This window comes from Miscanthus floridulus, chromosome 3, assembly GCF_019320115.1.
Source record: "Miscanthus floridulus cultivar M001 chromosome 3, ASM1932011v1, whole genome shotgun sequence".
Classification (NCBI taxonomy): domain Eukaryota; kingdom Viridiplantae; phylum Streptophyta; class Magnoliopsida; order Poales; family Poaceae; genus Miscanthus; species Miscanthus floridulus.
Window position 1 is genome coordinate 27,915,020 of NC_089582.1, and position 16,384 is coordinate 27,931,403.

At 59.9% G+C, this 16,384-nt stretch overlaps 2 protein-coding genes across 5 annotated transcripts in view; both read right to left on the minus strand.

The window, feature by feature from the left end:
* Window positions 1-16,384, minus strand: part of LOC136541506 (LRR receptor kinase SERK2-like) — a 60,735-nt gene that overhangs the window by 14,148 nt on the left and 30,203 nt on the right. The gene's annotated exons all lie outside the window — the stretch shown is intronic.
* On the minus strand, window positions 10,102-10,971 carry LOC136542877 (uncharacterized). The gene has a single exon (XM_066535516.1). It carries the CDS (start codon window positions 10,969-10,971, stop codon window positions 10,228-10,230), a length of 744 nt encoding a protein of 247 aa, XP_066391613.1. The 3' UTR covers window positions 10,102-10,227.

Below are 16,384 nucleotides of genomic sequence, written 5' to 3' on the forward strand. Positions count from 1 at the left end.
TCACCTAGCTTGTAACCCCCCTACTATGAGCACTCCGGTGCAAGGAATACAAGATCGATCTCTCAGACTGGACGTAGGGCCTCGATTGCCTGAACCAGTATAAACCTTGTGTCTCTTTGCATCACCATCCGGTTCGGGAGCACGCAGCACAAATTCACTCATTGGTTGAGGACCCCCCCGGTCCAAAACACCGACAGTTGGCGCGCTAGGTAGGGGTGGCTACGTGTCGTTTTCGTCATCCCAGCAGGACCCGGATGGCAGACCCCATACGGCCATTGCGTCTCGGCACCGTAGTTTGGTTCGGGAGCCTAGAGTTCATGTCTCTAGGGCATGAGTACGACATGGTGCTCCTCACTCCTCGAGCCCCACCGTCCAACGATGAAGTCACGCCCCGGCAGCCCAGGCGCAGGCGGCGCCCGGGCGGCCGCTCTCGCCGCGCTCGCCAGGCACGACGCGAGCAAGGCCACCCCGACGCTACGCGAACCCGGGGCGGCACGCCACTCTCCGCCGATATCCTACGACCAGCTGTTGGTACGGGGTCCCTGGCTAGGGACCTATCTGGCCTAAGCATGGACAAAGGAAAATCGCTGGTGGCTCGCGGTGATGCCCAGTCGTCTAGCTCCGCTCCACCACTCCCTGAAGAGTCGACCCCGGCGGGGCAGAATCTGGAGACGGCACCGTCCCCATACCCCTTTGGGTTGAGAAATGCCGCCGCCTCTTATGCCTACGCTTACACTGCCGCTCACGAGCACCCCTCGGAACACCGCCAGCGCTTCGCTCTCGACCTGAGCACCCACTCCGACTCCTCGGACGAGGACGAGGCATGGCCCGGGGTGGATTTCTCCGAACTCCACAACCCTGGGGCTTTGCACCAATTCTTGGCCGCAAGCGACTACTGCCTCGGCTATTCCGACTCCGACGACGAAGGGACTTACGATCCATCTCGTGAGTGCTTCCACGTCGGGCTCGGGATGCCAAGGGCGGGCGAAGAGGACAAGAGGATAGGCAACCATTCCCCGCCCCGGGCAGGGGCGGGCGATGCCACACCTCCATGTCTCGAAGCCCCGACAGCACGGAACGAGAATCCCGTCCGCGGGGAGCATCGACGCCCAGACCTGGAGCAGCTCCGCGAGCTTCAAGCCAAGGTCGAACAAGACCGACTCCTTCTGCAACAGCTTCGGGACACTCTCGAGCAGGAGCAACAAGGGTGCGGTGAGGGCAGAGGAGCCCGACGAAGGGCCCGCGACGTCCATCGCCGCATCAACGACAACGAGGGGGATGAGCCACCCCAATCTTTAATCGTGCTAGCCAGAATGTCGCAGCGGCTGCGATGCTGGTCCGAGCAATGCCCGAGCCCTCCACCACCGAGGGGCGACGGGTCCGCGGAGAGCTCCGCGACCTCCTCGAGACCGCTGCGGTGCAGCAGGCCGAAAGTTCCGCCTCCCGCCGGCGCGGAGGCACTTCGGAGCAACCCACAGCACAACCTCGCCAGGGCCAGGATGCCTCGGTCCGTCCCGAGCCTGCTCGCGCGCCGACGGCCAACAGGGCCCCCTCGGTGCGCGACCGACCTGGAGACCAACGCGAGGCACAAGGCGGCCATGAAGTAGTTGGCAGACAATGGCGCCACGACGACGGAGCCACCCGGGGCTACCACCCACACCGAGGCGGTCACTATGACAGCGAAGAGGACCGCAGTCCTTCTCCTGAGCCACCTGGCCCTCGGGTCTTTAGTAGAGCCATCCGCAACGCTCACTTTCTAGCCCGGTTCCGGCAACCTGCCAACCTCACGAAGTATAGCGGTGAGACGAACCCCGAGCTATGGCTAGCCGATTATCGCCTGGCTTGTCAGCTAGGTGGTGCAGACGATGACCTGCTCATCATCCGCAACCTCCATTTGTTCTTGTCAGACTCAGCGCGAGCCTGGCTCGAACACCTTCCCCCCACACAGATCCACGACTGGCACGACTTGGTGAGGGTCTTCGTCAGGAATTTCCAGGGCACCTACGTGCGCCCTGGGAACTCCTGGGACCTCAGAGGTTGCCGCCAGAAGCCGGACAAATCTCTTTGAGATTTCATCCGGCGCTTCTCCAAGAAATGCACCGAGTTGCCCCGCGTCGGTGACTCGGAAATCGTCCAAGCATTCCTCTCTGGCACCTCCTGCCGAGACCTGGTCCGAGAATTGGGCCGAAACGTACCAACCACAGCGGCCGCGCTCCTCGACATCGCCACCAACTTCGCCTCGGGCGAAGAGGCGGTTGGGGCCATCTTCCCCAACAACGATGCCAAGGGGAAGTAGAAGGACGAGGCCCCCGAGGCCTCACCCACCCGCGTCCCCAAGAGAAAGAAGAAGGGTCGCCCAGGGAAGTAGGAGGTCCTCGAGGCCGGCCATGTCGCCACAGCAGATCGCAGGAATCCCCGAGGCCCCCGGGGCCCCGGGCTATTTGACGACATGCTTAAGAAGCCCTGTCCTTACCATCAGGGTCCGGTGAAGCATGCCCTCGAGGAGTGCACCATGCTCCGGCGTTACTACGCCAGGCTTGGGCTCCCCGACGACGATGATGCCAGCAAAAGGGGCGCCGGCGAGAGGGACGGCGATAAAGATGATGGGTTCCCCAAGGTACACAATGCCTTCATGATCTTTGGCGGACCCTCGGTATGCCTCATGGCGCGCCAGCGAAAGAGGGAACGCCGGGAGGTCTTCTCGGTCAAGGTGGCCACCCCTCGGTACCTCGACTGGTCTCAGGAGGCAATCACCTTTGATCGGGATGACCACCCCGATTATGTTCCAAACCCCGGGCAGTACCCGCTTGTCGTCGACCCGATCGTCGGCAACACCCGACTTACCAAAGTGCTCATGGACGGAGGCAGCGGCCTCAACATCCTCTACGTCAACACTCTGGAGCTCCTGGAGCTCGACCAATCATAGCTCCGAGGCAGTTCCGCGCCCTTCCACGGCGTCGTGCCAGGAAAGCACACGTGACCCCTTGGGCGCATCGACTTACCCGTCTGCTTTGGCACTCCCTCCAACTACCGCAAGGAGGTCCTCACCTTCGAGGTGGTTGGATTCAAGGGGGCTTACCATGCCATCTTGGGGCACCCATGCTACGCCAAGTTCATGGCGGTCCCCAACTACACCTACCTCAAGCTCAAGATGCCAGGCCCCAACGGCATCATCACCGTCAAGTCCACGTACGAACATGCATACGACTGCGACATCGAGTGCATCGAGTACGCCGAGGCCATCGTGGAGGCCGAGACCCTCATCGCCGATCTCGACCAGCTTGGTAGCGAGGTTCCCGACGCCAAGCGGCGCGTCGGGACCTTCGAGCCCACGGAGGCCGTCAAGCTCGTCCCCGTCGATCCCACCGTCCCCAACGGCCGAGGACTGAAGATCAGCGCCACCCTCAACAGCAAATAGGAGGCCGTGCTCGTCGACTTTCTCCGTGCGAACGTCGATATGTTCGTGTGGAGTCCCTCGGACATGCCGGGCATACCAAGGGAGGTCGCCGAGCACGCCTTAGATATCCGGGCGGGCTCTAGGCTAGCAAAGCAGCACCTACGCCGGTTTGACAAGGAGAAGCGCAGGGCCATCGGCGAAGAAGTGCAGAAGCTCATGGCAGCCGGGTTCATCAAGGAAGTATTCCATCCAGAGTGGTTGGCTAACCCTGTATTAGTCAGGAAGAAAAGTGGCAAGTGGAGGATGTGCGTGGACTACACTGGTCTAAATAAAGCGTGCCCGAAAGTCCCATTCCCACTACCACGAATTGACCAAATCGTCGACTCCACTGCAGGATACGAAACCCTCTCCTTCCTTGATGCGTATTTCGGTTACCACCAAATCAAGATGAAAGAGTCCGACCAGCTCGCGACTTCTTTCATCACTCCATTCGGCATGTACTGCTACGTAACCATGCCGTTCGGCCTCAGAAACGCAGGGGCTACTTACCAGCGGTGCATGATCCAAGTCTTTGGCGAACACATCGGGCAAACCGTCGAGGCCTACGTGGATGACATCGTAGTCAAGTCTAGGAAGGCCGGTGATCTCGTCGGTGACTTGGAGGTTGCCTTCACATGCCTCAGAGAGAAGGGCATCAAGCTCAACCCCGAGAAGTGTGTCTTCGGGGTTCCCCGAGGCATGCTCTTGGGATTCATAGTCTCGGAACGTGGTATCGAGGCCAACCCGGAGAAGATCTCGGCCGTGACCAACATGAGCCCGATCCGAGACCTCAAAGGGGTGCAGAGGGTCATGGGATGCCTTGCGGCCCTAAGCCGCTTCATCTCACGCCTCGACGAAAAAGGCCTGCCCCTGTACTGCCTCTTGAGAAAGTCCGAGCGCTTTTCTTGGACCACCGAGGCCGAGGAAGCCCTCGCCAGGCTCAAAGCACTGCTCACCAACCCCCCCGTCCTGGTTCCGCCCACCGAGGGCGAGCACCTCTTACTCTACGTCACCGCGACGACCCAAGTGGTTAGCGCGGCCATAGTAGTCGAGAGGCAGGAGGAGGGACATGCTCTACCCGTCCAATGACCTGTCTACTTCATCAGCGAAGTGCTTTCCGAGACTAAGACGCGTTACCCCCACATCCAGAAGCTAGTTTACACCGTAGTCTTGGCTCGACGCAAGCTGCGTCACTACTTCGAGTCCCACCCGGTAACTGTGGTATCGTCTTTTCCTCTAGGAGAGATAATCCAAAACCAGGAGGCCTCGGGTAGAATAGCCAAGTGGGCTGTCGAACTCATGGGGGAAACCTTGTCTTTCGTGCCTCGGAAAGCGATCAAATCACAGGTCCTGGCCGACTTTGTAGCCGAGTGGACCGACACACAGCTGCCACCCGCTTAGATTCAATCAGAATGCTGGACCATGTACTTCGACGGGTCTCTGATGAAGACTAGGGCTAGCGTGGGCCTGCTCCTGGTCTCGCCCCTCGGAGTACACATGCGCTACATGATCCGGCTTCACTTCGCCGCCTCCAACAACGTGGCCGAATACGAGGCCCTCGTTAACGGCCTGCAAATCGCCATCGAACTTGGAGTGCGACGTCTCAACGTACGGGGTGATTCGTAGCTCATCGTCGATCAGGTGATGAAAGAGTCAAGCTGCCATGACCCCAAAATGAAGGCGTACTACACGATAGTATGTCGCCTAGAGAACAAGTTCGACGGTCTCGAACTCAACCACGTTGCGCAAAAGTACAACAAGGCCGTGGACGAACTGGCAAAGATGGCGTCAGCAAGGGCCCCAGTCCCCCCGAACATCTTCGCCAGAGACCTCCACAAACCTTCCATCGACTGCCCCTCGGCGGCGGAAGATGGCTCACCGGTCAAGCCCGTCGAAGGGCCCGAGGCCCCCTCTGCCGCCGAGACCTCCGCAGTCGAGCCTGAAGTCATGGAAATCGAAGTAGAGCCTCCCGAGGCCGACCAGGGTACGGACTGGCGAGTCCCGTTCCTTGATTACCTCATCTGGGGAGAGCTCCCTGCAGACAGGACCAAAGCCTGACGGCTTGCACGGCGAGCCAAAACTTACGTCCTCTGTGACCGCGAGTTGTACAGGCAAAGCCCGTCAGGCGTCCTCCAATGATGCATCACTACCGAGGCAGGCCAGGCCCTGCTTTGGGACTTGCACGCGGGAGCCTGCAGGCACCATGCGGCGCCTCGGACACTCGTTGGAAACACTTTTCGCCAAGGTTTCTACTGGCCAACGGTGGTTGCCAACGCCACCAAGCTAGTACGCTCCTGCGAGGGATGTCAGTACTATGCGCGGCAGACGCACCTCCCGGCCCAAGCCCTCCAAACCATCCCCATCACATGGCCATTTGTCGTATGGGGTCTGGACATGGTTGGGCCTCTCCACAAGGCCCTCGGGGGCTACACCCACCTGCTGGTAGCCATCGACAAGTTCTCCAAGTGAATCGAGGCTCGCCCGATCACGCAAATCAAATCCGAGCAAGCGGTCCTATTCTTTACTAACATCATCCATAGGTTCGGGGTTCCTAACACCATCATCACTGACAATGGGACACAATTCACCGGTCGCAAGTTCCTGACGTTCTGTGATGACCACCACTTCCGGGTGGCCTGGTCGGCCGTAGGACACCCTAGGACGAATGGCCAAGTAGAGCGTGCCAACGGCATGATCCTACAAGGCCTTAAGCCAAGAATATTCAACCGGTTGAAGAAGTTTGGCAAGAAATGGCTTGCCGAACTCCCATCAGTCATCTGGAGCCTAAGAAACACCCCGAGCCGAGCCACGGGATTCACACCGTTCTTCCTGGTCTATGGAGCCGAGGCCATCCTCCCCACTGACTTAGAATACGGTTCCCCAAGGCTACAGGCGTACAACGAGCAAAGCAACCGCACTGCCCACGAAGACGCCCTCGACCAACTGGAGGAAGCCTGAGACGTCGCGCTGCTACACTTAGCCAGGTACCAGCACGCCCTACAACGCTACCAAGCCCGGCGCGTCCAGAGCCGAGACCTGAAGGTGGGCGACCTGGTGCTGAGACTAAGGCAGAGCAACAAGGGCCGCCACAAGCTGACCCCACCCTGGGAAGGGCCATACATCGTCGCTCAAGTGCTGAAGCCCGGGACCTACAAGTTGGCCAACGAGAAGGGCGAAGTCCTCACCAACGCTTGGAACATAGAACAGCTACGTCATTTCTACCCTTAAATTTCCAAGCATTGTATATTCTGTTTCTCGAAATACATTAAAGAAGCGTCTTTAGTTCTAATTTTTCGAGAAACCCCCATCAAGGGGAACCTGTCCCGTACTAGGACAAGTCGATTACGAAAAAAAAACCTAAGGACCAGAGGTTCGCCTCAAAAGTAAAAGGCTGGCCGAGCCGAGAGATAAGCCTACGCCTCCGGGCTACGGCAACTCCCTCACCACCTTTCACTCGAGAGGCAGCCCAGGCTCCGAGGGGTTTTTTTTTCAAAGGACTTGTCTAGAAATCGGAACAGAAGGTAAAATGCTTTACGATAACGCTTCAAGGGAGACTCGGCCGTGCCTCCGTAGGGCCGAGCCTCCCTCAGGGGCTAGAAGGGGGGGAACCCCCTAAGTCCCGGACACCATTTCTTAATCGATTTTCAGTTAAATTCCTACGCCAAACTCTCTCTAGCGCGCTCTAACAGACCATTTGTAAAGAACCTAAGGACCAAAAGTATGTCTCAAGGCTAAAAGGCCGGCCGAGCTGTGAGAACGACCTACGCCTCCGGGCTACGGCAACTCCCTCACCACCTTTTACCCGAGGGACAACTTAGGCTCCAAGGGAGTTTTTACAGATGATACGTTCGGAGGCGAGATAGAGGACAGAGGCTCAGAAATACAATAAAACGATTAGAAAAAACGTATATATATACAAGCACCTCACAAAGGCCTCGACGGCCACAAACGTCACGATACAGTAATAAATCTAACTTGTTACATGGCCCCCTCGGCCCAGGTCAAGGCGCAGGGTCTCCCGCGTCGGCAGACGGCGAAGGAGGGACCACCTCCTCTTCGAACAGCTTCGCCAACGCCGTGCCGGGGCCCTCGACTGCCGCTTCCAGCCTCGTCAGCTCCTCCTCGGCCTCGACGGCATCCTCAGACAGGACATAGCCGTCACTGACGCCTTCGACGTCGACGCCGGCGTAATGCGAGGAGACGACGGCTAGGGCGCATTTGACGCCTGTGTGTAGCGCCTCTCGCAGTCGCTGACGCGCTTGGCCAATCAACGCAGTTAGGCGGCTCCTAAGGGAGCTACCCGATTGAACCCCCTCCATCTCTAGGGCCTCGCAGACGGCGCGAGCGGCACTCTACAGCACGTCGTGCTCCTCGATCTCGCGATCGAGCACTGTCTGCAGCGCGATGGAGGCCTCGGTCAACCGCAAGACCTCATCATCCAACCCTGCGCCAAAACAAGTAGAATGGGATTAAGCGTCAAAGAAAACAAGCCAAACAGGGGCGCGAGGCCTGCGGGACTCACCCTCGGCCTTTTCCCTCCATTTTAGGGCCTCGCCTTGGGAAGCCTCGGCCGCCTTGGTAGCCTCTGCCAAGGCACCTTTCGTCAGCTCGTGCGCCCGCTGCTCCGCACCCAGCTGCCCGGCGGTGGCTATGGCGGTGGCCCTCGCTTCTTCCGCCCAGAAGTTGGAGGCGTCTCGCTCGACGGCCACACGGGTCAGTTCCTCCTCTAGCTCCTTGACCCGTGCCGCCAAAGGGGCGACCTGCCTCTGAGCCGTGGCCACCTCAGCCTCCCGGTTGTCATAGCGAAGACGGAGATCCTCTGCCTCCGCGCTCCGCGCCGACAGAAGCTCGTTGGCGTGGGCAAGCAGCTCCCTCTGCCGACAGAGCTCGTCCTAGACGCCCCTCTCCCGCCGAAGGAACAGCGACTTCCCAAAGGACCGGGCCTCGAGCTCCTAGATAGGCAGAACACAAGTTGAGCACTACGAATAAACCCGGAGAAAGACGACGTCACACGAGAAAAGGGGGATACGTACCTGCGAGACCCCGGGCAGGTCGTTGGCCACGACGGACAGCGCTGTCCACAGCGACCGTTCCGCCAGGCTACGGTACTGCTCGAGGGTGTCCCAGCGACCCCCCTCGGCCACGTCCTCAAGCGCAAAAATGGGCTCCCCCTCGAGGTCGTCCCGGCTCCGCCACCAGACGCGCGGGTGATCCCACCCGTACGGCTCAGGCCGCACTCGCACGAGGGCCGCACTTCCCTCGCCCAAAGCCGAAGCCGGCTGTTCCACGGCGCTGGCCGCCCCGGCATCAGCCACCCCTTCCCCCGGGAAGCATTGTCGGCAGGGGTCGGGCAGACCTCCGCCTCCCGGGCGCTCCCCTGTCCCGGAAGCGCACTCTGAATTGGCGGCAGGGTTGAGGCTTGCCTCGCCTCCGTCTCCACCTCCAGGGCCGCCGCGCTCACTCTGGCCTCCACCACTTCGGCCCCGAAGTTCCCGGGCGCCGCAACCTCCACCACTGAGGTCCCTGAGGTCTGGAGGGCCTCGGCAACCATGGGGGCCTCGACCTCGACCTCGCCCTCGACAACCGAGGGGGCCTCGACCTCGACCTCGCCCTCGGTGGCCTCCATGGCTGAGGGGGTCTCGGCCGCACCCACAGTGGCCTCGACAGCTGTAGGTGCTACGGCCTCATGGAGTGTAGGCTCCTCCTCCTCCTCTCGCCCCACGGCCGCCTGGGTAGCCCCTACCTGGGCGACCAACTCTTGTACCTCCACCGCCCCTAGGGCGATGGAACCCGTGCCCGCCTTGAGCGCCTTGCGCGGCGCAAAGGCAAGCACTTCCGCCTGACGCTTCCGGCTGAGGGCAAAACACGGTCAGACCCACGACCAAAACAAAAGCAGGAGATGTAAAAAAAACTTCACTAGCAAAATGCTCACCTCGAGCGGATGCTCAACCGCTTCTTCACCGCATCCCTCCTCTGCAACGGCGGTGGTGGCGCGGCCCCCGTATCCGCCGAGGCCGGTCGACCTTCGCCGGACTCCGGCGCTCGCTCAACCCTCGGTGAAGCCGGCCCCACAACCGCCTGCTCCACCTCTGCTATCAAGCCCAGTGGGCTGACGGCGCGCTTTCCCAACGCCCTCATCTCGGGCGTATCGGCCTCGGCCGCGGGGCGGGCGCTCATCTGCCCCGAGTCGCCGTCTCCTCCTCCCCCTTGGGACGCCGGACCGCCCGCCGACGCCCCAAGAACCATCTCCCTAACGTCAGGGAGGTGGTCGAGGGGACCCTGTCCCACCTCACCACCATCGTCGCCGCTCGAACCCTCCACCGACGTCGATGGAGATGCCTCCACTGGGAGACCCTCGAGCTTCTGCTTCCGGTGACGCTTTTCCAAAGCGTCGTGCTCAACGATCTTCTTCTTACGCTTTGCCGTCTTAGCATCCTTCTTCTTCTTCTGGGCCTCCACGTACGCCCGGTTCACCGCCCGCCGCTGTGCATCTTCGGGGACTGGCGGGGAGGAGGCTCGCATGTCCCTCATCCCCTGCAAAAAACAACGAATACGAATAAGGGCTTAGGCCAAGGAGAGGAACAAGGAGGCCTCGGAGGCTGCAGCCGCACACGACTCACCAGGGAAAGGTACCCTGGCGTCGGGCGCATCGGGAATGGGGACAGGCCGCCGATCTTCTGCCGCCCCTCGACCGCCTCGTTCACCCGACGCAGAACCTCCTCGTCGGAGAGGGGCGCGGCGGACATCCGGATGCCGTCAATCGGCTCGTCCGGCGTCATCTCGAACAAACGTCACCGCCGCGCCATCAGCGGCAGCACCCTCCGGCGATGGAAGGCCGTCATCGCCACTACCGCCGTAAGGCCACGATCGCGCAGCCTCTCCAGCGCCTTCAGCAGTGGCCGCAGCCTGTGTTGCTCCTCGCTCGGGACGCCATACCGCCAGTGCTCCAGCTGAACCTCCACTACCCTCCCAGTATAAGGAGGAAGCCCGCCATCGTCATTGCGGAGATAGAACCAGCTGGAGTACCAGCGACGATTGGACGATGTGAGTTGGGCTGGGATGTAGAGGTTCAGCCGGTCCTGACGCACTTGGAGAGTGCAGCCGCCGGTCCTCGTCGCCTTCCTCATGCCCGTCATACCCGTCGGCCTGGTGGTATGCGTCGCCTGAAATAGGTGAAGCCACAGCTCCCAATGGGGAGGGATTCCCAGGTACCCCTCACAGACGGCAACGAAGGTGGCCGCCTGCGCAATGGAGTTGGGGTTGAAGTTGTGGAGCTCCACGCCATAGTAATGCAGGAGCGCCCGCATGAACTGATCCGCCGGAAGGCCGAAGCCACGCTCGTGGAAGGACACGAAGCTCACGACGTAGCCATCGCGAGGCCTCGGCTCCGGTTCGCCTCCCGGAGCCATCCACTCCGGCCTGCTGGGATCGGTGATCGGGCGGAGGAGACCGTCGTCGACAAGCGACTGCAGCACTCCCATGGTCACATTAGACCGATCCCATGGGTCCGCCGGGAGGACCACGATGTTGGCCATGCGCGCGGTGGAGGTCGCGACTACGGCGGTAAGGCTCGCTTTCTGCCTCTCACTCCCCCCTCTCTCCCTTCTTCCCGGTGCTCTCTGTTTTTCTTTAGCAGCAGCTAGAAGGTAGCAAAGGCAGACACAGGCAAGGTAAGGGGAGAAGGGGCGAGGCTCATTTCGTATTTATGTAGGAAAGGGAGCAAATCGTGGGCGATGAAATCGGGGAGGTTTCCCCCAAAAATCCGATGCGGTTATCCAGATCCGGTCTTACCGCCCACGTGCCCACTCCCTCCTCATTAATCGCGCGTACGGTTACGTCTCGTCGGTTGACAGCACGTCGTGTCCAACCGCAACAGCAGCAGGCGCCGTTTCGCCTCCCCGAAAAGGCCGCCTCAAAAGACGCACCTGCCGTTGTTAGCCGTAGGGAGAGAAATAACCCCCACCCGATTCCTTTCAGGCAAAGGAACTGGGCACCGAGCCCACTACGGTCCAGGGGTTCGAAGGCTGGGCCCTTAGGGGTTTCGACAGCCGCCCCAGGGCAACAGAGTCAGGGACGACTACGGGTGAGCCTGTACGAGGCCGAGGCCCAAGCAAGCGAAACGCTTGGGACGCCCTGTGTCGTGTCCGAGACCGGCTGGGAGGTCTCCGAATGGGATCCCACCGTAGGGAGGCACCGAGCCACCGAGGCCCAGCGAACGGCCTCGGCACCCACTAGAGAAACCCTCCGGTACTCTTGGAGCGCGTCTCCGGACCGCTAGCCGACCCCCAGCGAACGGGGTACGGGCCTCCACTCGGACTTACCCGATAACAGCTCACCGGAAATGCCATCGCTCGCGCCCACCGAGGGTAGCGTGGCACATTCCACCCCTCCTTCCGAGCGAAAAGGAAGCGCGAGGGTCGAACAAAAAGTCAGGAGAATCCCTGACGGCCCTCTTGCTCCATGTAGAGGCTAAGGGACTCTTCCTGCAAAAACATTGCCGAGGCCCAGCGACTTAGGCTCGCACACGAGGGGGCTCGGCAAAACAAACCCTCCTTCCGAGCGAAAAGGAAGCGCGAGGGTCGTTCAAAAAGCCAGAAGAACTCCTGACGGCCCTCTTGCTCCGTGCAGAGGCTAGGGAGCTCCTTCTGCAAAGACGCCGAGACCCCGCGACCTAGGCTCGCACCCGAGGGGGGCTCGACAAATAGACCCTCACGCGCGAGGGGCGAACCAAAAGCCAGGGGGACCTCTGACCGCTCTCTCGCTCCGTGCGAGAGACTCGGGGGCTCCTCCTACAACTTTGCTGAGACCCAGCGGCTCAGGCTCGCACACGAGTGGGCTCGGCAAACAACCCCCCGTCCGAGTGAAAAGGATGTGCGAGGGACCGACAAAAAAGTCAGGAGGACCCCTGACCGCCCTCTCGCTCCGTGCGGAGGCTCGGGGGCTCTTCCTGCACCCAAAATAAAGACAAGCGACCCAAGCCCGTTACGGTCCAGGGGTTCGAAGGCTGGGCCCCCAGGGGTTTCGACAGCTGCCCTAGGGCAACAGAGTCAGGGACGACTATGGGCGAGCCTGTACGAGGCCGAGGTCCAAGCAAGCGAAATGCTTGGGACGCCCTGAGTCATGTCCGAGACCGGCTGGGAGGTCTCCGAATGGGATCCCACCATAGGGAGGCACCGAGCCACCGAGGCCCAGCGAACGGCCTCGGCACCCACTAGAGAAACCCTCCGGTACTCTTGAAGCGCGTCTCCGGACCTCTAGCCGACCCCCAGCAAACGGGGTACGGGCCTCCACTCGGACTTACCCAATAACAGCTCACCGGAAATGCCATCGCTTGTGCCCACCGAGGGTAGCATGGCACATTCCACCCCTCCTTCTGAGCGAAAAGGAAGCGCGAGGGTCGAACAAAAAGTTAGGAGAATCCCTGACGGCCCTCTTGCTCCACGCAGAGGCTAAGGGACTCTTCCTGCAAAAACGTTGCCGAGGCCCAGCGACTTAGGCTCGCACACGAGGGGGCTCGGCAAAACAAACCCTCCTTCCGAGCGAAAAGGAAGTGTGAGGGTCGTACAAAAAGCTGGGGGAACCCCCGACGGCCCTCTCGCTCCAGGCAGAGGCTAAGGGGCTCTTCCCGCAGCATCGTCGAGGCCCAGTGATCCGAACTCGCACCCACGGGCTCAGCAAACACATTGAAAACCCCTCACTCGAAAGAGAGAAAAGCCCCTGAAGAAGTGAAATCACTCCTCCAGGGCCTCGGGGGCTACACCCGGCGGGTGCGCTCGCGCGCACCCACCAGAACCTTGAGTACAAAACACCATCCCGACAAGAACTATCAAGAGCCGATTCCCGTCAGAATCTCAGGGGGAGTGCCTCTACTCCCCCCAAGGCTCGGGGGCTACTGTCGGATACCGTGAGAAGGGGTACCCTAAGCGAGAACCAAAAAACGATTGCTTAGACTTCGTAAAGATCGAAACCAGCTAACAACCGCTGGCCTCGGCCAATTCTCCGTATCGCTCGAGGCCCCCTCACCGCTGGCCTCGGGCGATCCCCCACCGAAGGCCTCGGCCGACCCCCTCTCGTCGTAGGCCTCGGCCGGGTCGCCGACCCTCCACCTCACGCGAGGCGGGCTCAGCAGCACTCCGCTGCCTCTTCCTTCACCTGTCCCTCTGACAAAACATCGCGTCGCATTAACTCAGCCAACTGCTGCCCCTGACATCGGCCACATGCTCGGCACAGTACAGCGGAATGGCCGATGGGACAGGAGGCAGGACTGGGCAAGGGTTACCCGCCACTATGCCCACCGCTATGCACATGGTTGATGCCCATGCCTCACTATGCTGCCAACTCCTGCTCCGAGAACAACGTGGCGTGGGGAGCCACGTCCGGGATACTGTGGCCTCGGAATCAGTACCCAGGACCAATAATTCCCTCCAAAGCCTTGGTAGTTTGTTTCAGGGGCTCGGTAGCCTGAGGATCCATGTCCGCCGAGCCCCCCACGATGGCTCGGCCTCGGCATCTGCAGAGCCTCGGCTCCCTACGACGTCATCGCACGATGACCAGCACGTCACCCGCCATGTCCTGCCTCAAGCTATACTGGAGCCCCACGACGCACAAGATCAAGTATGACCGGCGCATCACTTCTGCACGACAAGGACGGGGCCACTCCATCGACCATACCACAACAGTGGCCGGCTGCAGGGCTTGGACACGCCATCCCCATTTATAGAACGCTATGTAGCAACATATGTAGGTTCCTAGTTCTCCCTTAGAGTATAAAAGGGAGGGACCGTGGCCATTTCTAGGGACGAAAGAACAAGGAGTAGAAGGAGGAACTCACCAATAGAACCACACGCTTCTACGCTGCTTGAGAACAATGCCTCAAGCAGCCCGCACTACCCCCGCCGAGACCTGGGGCTAGCTCCCTCTCTCACCTAGCTTGTAACCCCCTACTACGAGCACTCCGGTGCAAGGAATATAAGATCGATCTCTTAGACTGGACGTAGGGCCTTGATTGCCTGAACCAGTATAAACCTTGTGTCTCTTTGCATCACCATCCGGTTCGGGAGCACGCAGCACAAATTCACTCGTTGGTTGAGGACCCCCCTGGTCCGAAACACCGACACCATCCGAGTAAGTCTGTCAGCCCTAGCAAGTAAGATAGGTAAGGGCAAATATGCTCTCCTGCTGGTGCTACAATGGACCCAATGTTGCACACCCTCTAAGATATGAATACTGCCCCACTGTTAAGATATGCATTATAAAAATCTTCCTATAGTGGTGTGTAGAAACCCTCTGAAGCTCGGTCATCTCTCCTTGGTGGAACCACTGCTCAAAGTCCACAAATCCAAGCTATTGCACCTGCTTGGCCGTGGTGGCCCTCAAATCTAGATGAGTCACTGGAGGCAGACCTTGTGGTCTAGGAGGCAGACGAGAACCCCTCCGTTGTGTCTCTAGCCTCAGTGTGACTAGAGCACGGGTACGACTAGAGCGGCGTAATTGTGGCTAAGGTGCCTGCTCTGTCTCCTTGACCTGCTCTCCTTCCTGAGTCTGCTCTGCTGGCTGTGCCTACTGCTGTGGCACCCCCTAAGCCTGACTCTCATCAATAGCGACACATTGTCCTCCAACCATGATAGTCCTAGCTGGACCACCATGACGGTGCTCAACTTGCTCAAGTCCAGCCCTCTATGTTGGTGAAAGCTGATCTGCAATAATAACACCACTCCTAGCACCTCCTCTCTCTGCGCGCTCTACGGCCTCTGCAACTGCGGCTGCTCTCATTGTATCTGCATCAGGGTACTTGCACTTCTTTGTTGCTAGCTTCTTCATCCTTGCCTTTTGCATCTACAGGCTGGTGAGGCAAGGGCCTCGGATCCTCATCACCGGGACCTCCTCCGACATTCTTGACACGAGCCATCTGATGGATCTAAAAAGAACAACTACCGCTGATAAAGATCAACTGCCAACTATCACTTCCGAGGCTTGGCCTCGATCCGTACTCGTGAGCTTGGCCCTGAGTTAACTATCATCTGCCAACGAGACTTCAGAAGCACCGACTCGATGCACGTTAGAATAGATCGAATATATGAATAATTACAATATATCTAGAGATACGAAACCCTAAGAAAGCAAGCAATAGATACGAAATTGGAATCAAGGGCTTGCTACCTGACGAACCAGTGATTCGAAAAGTAGAGGAACGGATCATGGAGAACCACCAGGATGACAATTTAGGGTTAGGGTTGGCACTGCATGGTGAATGTGGCACTGTTGGGGAAAGGTGGTGGCTCTGGTGGCGCTGTTGCAGCAATGTAGGCGCAAGAGGCTGCTCAGGTGGCGCTGCAGGCGGCACGGGAACGGAGCACGGCGGCGCTAGGGCATGGCGTGGGCAAGCTATGGCGCAGGTCGTGGATGTGGCGGTGCAGCACGGTGGCCCGTGGGTGCGAGGAGGCGCGGCTGTGCGGCGGTGCTGGCACAGAGGCACGGGCGTGGGAGTAGTGCTGGCACGTCGACGGTGCATAGCCGAGGCGTGAGGAAGGGAGCAGTGCGGGAAGCGATGGCGTGGAGCATGGTCCGGCTAGGGTTCGACGATGTTGGTGCGGATGCGGGGCTAGGTCAAGGCGGCGATATGGTTATATGAGGTAGCCCACCGTGACAGATAAGGAAATAGAGAAAAGAGTTGGAATCCCACACGTTATCTATTGACCGGATGCTCCGGTGGCAATGACCGGACGCTGCCACCCAGAGTCCGGTCGACTCCAGAGAGGTCCAAAACCTCTGGAGCTATGACCGGATGCGTCCGGTGAACCCCGATCGGACGCAGCCAAAGTCCAGTCCTCACTGCCTTGATCGCCTTCGTTTGATCGGACACTGAACCACCATCTGACTGGATGCTGAATAGCAGAGTCTGGTCACTCCATCGTAGTAGGTTCACCTCCTATGAACTGACTGGGCGCT